The sequence below is a fragment of the Salvelinus sp. IW2-2015 genome, unplaced genomic scaffold, assembly GCF_002910315.2.
Source record: "Salvelinus sp. IW2-2015 unplaced genomic scaffold, ASM291031v2 Un_scaffold16589, whole genome shotgun sequence".
NCBI lineage: Eukaryota > Metazoa > Chordata > Actinopteri > Salmoniformes > Salmonidae > Salvelinus > Salvelinus sp. IW2-2015.
In genome coordinates, this window is record NW_019957661.1 from 90,387 (window position 1) to 95,485 (window position 5,099).

A 5,099-nucleotide genomic window follows, 5' to 3' on the forward strand; every position below is an offset into this window, starting at 1 on the left:
GTCTGAGGAACATGGGCTCTGACTCCACTACCCAGCCCTGGGCCTGAACACCTCACCTTACTTGGGTCCACCAGCTCTCTCACTGGCACACGGAAGGGACTCCCTGCAACACACACACACACAGGCAGGAGTCAGATGGAATTACACACGTATAGGTATACAGGTCAAGTGTACATTGATGAGTATTAATTTGTTTATGTACCTCTTTGAAAGCCAAGACCAAGCAAAACATTCTCATTACATACTGGTACCATGTGTTATACAGGCCCTGTATTGCCAAGATATTTGAATGACCGCTCTAACAATGGAAATACATGTCCTCAAATATGGAAGCCAGGCAAGAGAAGATGAGATCAGATGGGACCATTCTAGCCAAAGAGAGAGCAGATATACGTGTGAACAACAGGCCATAGAAATTCAAAGAAAATCATAGTTCCAATAATTGCTTCTAATAAAACAGATGCATGTCCTTGAACCGACTATTTTAAAATTGCACACAGAAGAAGTTATAAGGGTCATTTAGTTGCTGAAGGCAGCCTCCAGTACCCCGGCCGGCCTTCAGCTTGAGTTACTCAATGAGGGGGGAGCACGGTTAGCCTGCAACATCACTTCCTGGAGTAGCTCAAACTGTGCATGTTATGTCTCCATGAGACGCCATCTTAACCGACTTCATTTGGCTTCAAAGCACGAGTCTTCACATAGGAATGAATGGTGTCACGTGATCAAGGGTTTTGTCCATTCATATATACAGTCATTGGGAAGCCCTCAATGGCAATGTCCATGCTAAAACTGGTTATATCCATGATGACTCCTCTATCTCTATGACATGCACAACTCCAATAAAAAAAAAATCCAAAGTTGCCAAAATGCCACCAAAATGCCACTTATTTAAAAAATAAATACAAACGTTTTTAACTAGGCAAGTCAATTAAGAAAAAAATCTTATTTACAATGATGGTCTACCCCGGCCAAACCTCATTAGTAACAACCTTGCCATTATGAAACTTATTTTCGATCAAATAAGCCTCATCTAGCAAATTAGTGATAAACTCCCTCATTGACTCTCCTCACTTCGTGGGCTTATTTTCATGGACAGAGTTTGGGCGGAGTAGACCTCTCGCTTCACCTCTTCCTCTCTGACCAAGCAAAACATTCTAATTTCATACTTATAGCATGTGGTTTAAACAGGTCTAGTGTACATCGATACACGTACCTTTTTGAAAGCCGAGACCAATCAAAACATATTCCATGACACTAACAGCATTCTTTATCAAACAATCAAGAATAGTTTAAATTCTTTCCAACAGGAAGTGAAGGGGCTCTCAGAAGAAGTGACATCATAAAGTACCTGGGATGGGCAAGCCTCCGAAGGTAATGTTGACGTCATAGTCTCCCGGGGTGAAGGGGATGTACTCCACACTGCAGCTGCCATCTTTATTGTCCTTACAGGACATCTTAGCCTCTGATGGACCCTCGATGGCCAGGCCCAGACCCCCTGTACCAGCACCCCTAGAGGGGGAGGGAGGGAGGGACGGAGAGAGGGGGACAGAAAGAGAGAGGGATGGTGAAGAGGGAGGAGAGAATAATGTTTTACCTAAATACTGAATTGAAACAAACCAGTATCTCATAACTGAGGAAAAAAAATTGCCACACCATTTAACCTTTCTCACCCTACTTACACCCCATTTCAACCATCTAATTGTCATCCCAGTTTGTGTCCCGTGTGTACCCCCTGAACAGAGTGACAAAGGGATGCAGTGGTGCTCTCTGATGGAAGCCTTATGTTCCACATGGTAATGATGAGGATTAAGTAAGTAAGCAAGTTAGTACCTGGTTTCCACGGTGAAGCGGTTGGGTTTGTTGACCAGGCCCTCCTCCAGACCAGGACCGTAGGCTCTGACACGGCTGGGGTCACAACCCTCCGTTACCGGGACACGGAACGGACTGTTAGGCACCGCCACATCATCATACAGCACCTCTATCAGGTGCATCCCTGAACACACACAAGCAGGGAGAGAACACACACACAGTAAGACAGTACACACACACACACACAAAGGCACATTTGACTACTTTCTTTTGAAACTAGTGTGACCTCCAAAGAACCCAATCTCAACAGTGAATCACTGTGGCCATCGCTAGAGGAATACTGATTAGATGACTAAACTGCTACAATAAACTGTATGTGTGGGTGTGTGTGTGTGTGTGTGTGTGTGTGTGTGTGTGTGTGTGTGTGTGTGTGTGTGTGTGTGTGTGTGTGCGTCTGCATGCGTGTGACTTTCTTTAGGAAAAGTCCATGTCAGAGAGGCTGCCACAAGGTTGTGTATTTCTGTCCCCAATTCAGCGGGCTGAGGCCTGTAACAGACATCACCTATTAGTGGAAAACCATCTGCCCTCCCTCTGTAGACAGTCTCCGGCTACTAATACCTTACTTCCGCCACACCTCTCTCTCTCCCCCCCTCTCTATCTCCCTCTCTCCCTTTCTCTCCCTTTCTCTCCCTCTCTCCCTCTCTCCCTTTCTCCCTTTCTCCCTCCCTCTCTCTCTCTCTAGGAGCAGTTTCAGTTACAGCTTCCATTCATTCATTGTTATAATGTTCTTTTTTTTGCCTTTCTCCCTTTCCGTCTTTCGCCCTAGCTCATCACTCTTTCTCTTCCCCTCTCTACCTTAACTTCCCTCTTTCTTTCCGTTCTGTGTGTCTCTCCCATTTTCTCTCTCCCTTTTCCAAGTAATCTCAAAGTGTGTGCTCTCTTTCCCCCTCGTGTCCTCAACAGCCTGGGCCTAAATATACATCAACCCCCTCCCACTTCTCTCGAACTCCTCTCGTATCTCCAGCCAGGGTCTGTATTCACAAATGCTATCACAGTAGGAGTGCTGATCTCCGATCAGATCCCCCCTCAAACTGATCCTATATCAGTGTTACTACTCATAGCCACTCGGTGAATATGGGCCAAGGGGCCTACACTGGGAGAAATCCCACTGCTTCCTGGCAGGCTAGAGTATGTTAAAGTCATGAAGGGCAGAACAGCTGAGCTCGGCTCTTTTCCCCATGGCTAAGGGGTAGGGAAAACAGTTAGTTTTATGAAAGCCACAAGGTTTATTTTTTGGGGAATTACGACATGCGGCACTGGAAAAACATTCACAAACAGGGTGAGCACCAAGGCTACCCAGACTCCCTCACTGCAGGCCTCAGAGGGGCTATAAGCCAATCAGACGGGTGTACTGAGGCGGATCTGGGCTCATTCAGGTACAATAAAATCCAAGGCAATCTAATGACTTTCCTATGAGTTTTGGCTTTATGTATGGCAGAAAATACATTGTACCTGATATTCTGCTCCATCATAATGTCCTCTAGATAGAATGTACATCACATTATTGGTGTAGTTGCATGACTCAGCCTTACCATCCTCATAGGCAGCGTATTCCACTCTGTAGGTGCCTTCTCCCTTGTCAGTGATGTAGGCGTCTGTGTTGGCGCCTGAAGGGTTGACGATGCGGGCCTTGACATGGCTGCCCCCGGTCTTGCTCTTGGCACGGGCATCCACGATGAAATGGGTGGTCACCTCCCTCAGGACCCCTGTGGACAACACAGATGCAGTAGGAATGTGGAGCTTGGTTGTTTTGTCTGTCTCTCACAGGTGATGTGTCTGTCTGTCTGTACTTCTGTCTTTCTCCCTCGTTCTCTGATCCACAGGAGGTTGGTGGCACCTTCATTTGGGAGAACGGGCTTGTGGTAATGACTGGAGCGGAATCAGTGGAATGGTATCATATACATCAAACACATGGTTTCCATGGTTTCCATGTGTTTGATGCCATTCCATTTGCGCCGTTCCGGCCATTATTATGAGCCGTCCTCCCCTCAGCAGCCTCCTGCACTCTGATCGCAATTATTTTCTCTCTATGTGATAAACACACATTTCTCTATCTCTCTCTTCCCCCTGTCTATCTCTAACTTTTCCCATGGGATCTAAGCTGAGACTAATTCGACAGCAGGTCTGTCTGAGTTAACACAAACCTCCATTGACAGCCGCACGTCTGCGTCTGCAGTATCAATTCCACTGGCTTTAAAAGCCCAGCCAATCACTGCCAATCAGGAACACAACCAGCCAATCACAAAGCAATCACAACCCCTCACAGTCAGACATGGCCAATCAGGATCGTCCAAGTCTAATCAAAGCCAGACAGGGCTGTGCAGGCCAGTAATGTCAGTCAAGCTGTGGTCAGGTCGCTATGTGGGGTGGGGTGAACGTCATCTGCGTGACAGGTGGGGCAGATCCAGTGTGCTATGGACCAACAGCCCCAGTCCCACATGGGACAAGCAGTGACCTCACCGCCTGACTCATCTAACTGTGACCAAAGGGAATCACTCACACACACTATCTCTCGCTGTCTCTTTTAACACACACCACACCCACAACACACACACACACACACACAACACACACACACACACACACACACACACACACACACCACAACACACACACACACCAACACACAACACACACATGTATACGCACACATACTCGCTCTCTCTTTCTCTCTCTCACACACAAAACAACATCTCCTGACGTTGGTAATGATTGGTACTCTCTGGATGAGTCTTGGCAAACAAACGCCCCCAGGTGATCAGAGTGATGAATATGTTTCATTATCACTGTATTACACTTCTACTGCTCCTGGACCTGTCTGTGTGAGATGGGGAGATGAAAAAAGGGGCAGAGAGAGGGGTGAGGAGATACTCACTAATAAGATGAGACACCCGGGGTTTTGAGTTAGACCCTCTCTGACACTTGTTAACCCCATGCAGACTGGACCCATCGCTCTATAGAGCAGCATACAGAGTTGTGAAATGTTCTAACATTCCTTCCGGCATAGCTCAAAGTGTAAAACCCACTAGCTTTATCCATTTCATCTTCTGGTGACGTAATCTCAGCTGCACTATGTATTCTACAGTGCTCACTGTACAGTACACAGGCAGTTTGTGTGTGTGTGGTGTGTGTGTGGTGTTGTGTGTGTGTGTGTGTGTGTGTGTGGTGGGTGTGGTGTGTGTGTGTGTGTGTGTGTGTGTGTGGTGTGGTTGTGTGTGTGTGTGTGTGGT

General features: G+C 46.9%; 1 protein-coding gene across 1 annotated transcript in view; it reads right to left on the bottom strand.

The window, feature by feature from the left end:
- Window positions 1-5,099, bottom strand: part of LOC111951555 (filamin-C-like) — a 56,559-nt gene that overhangs the window by 17,918 nt on the left and 33,542 nt on the right. Inside the window, 4 exon segments of the mRNA XM_070442759.1 lie at window positions 3-103; window positions 1,349-1,509; window positions 1,831-1,993; window positions 3,402-3,609. Coding sequence (XP_070298860.1) covers window positions 3-103; window positions 1,349-1,509; window positions 1,831-1,993; window positions 3,402-3,609 — 633 coding nt within the window.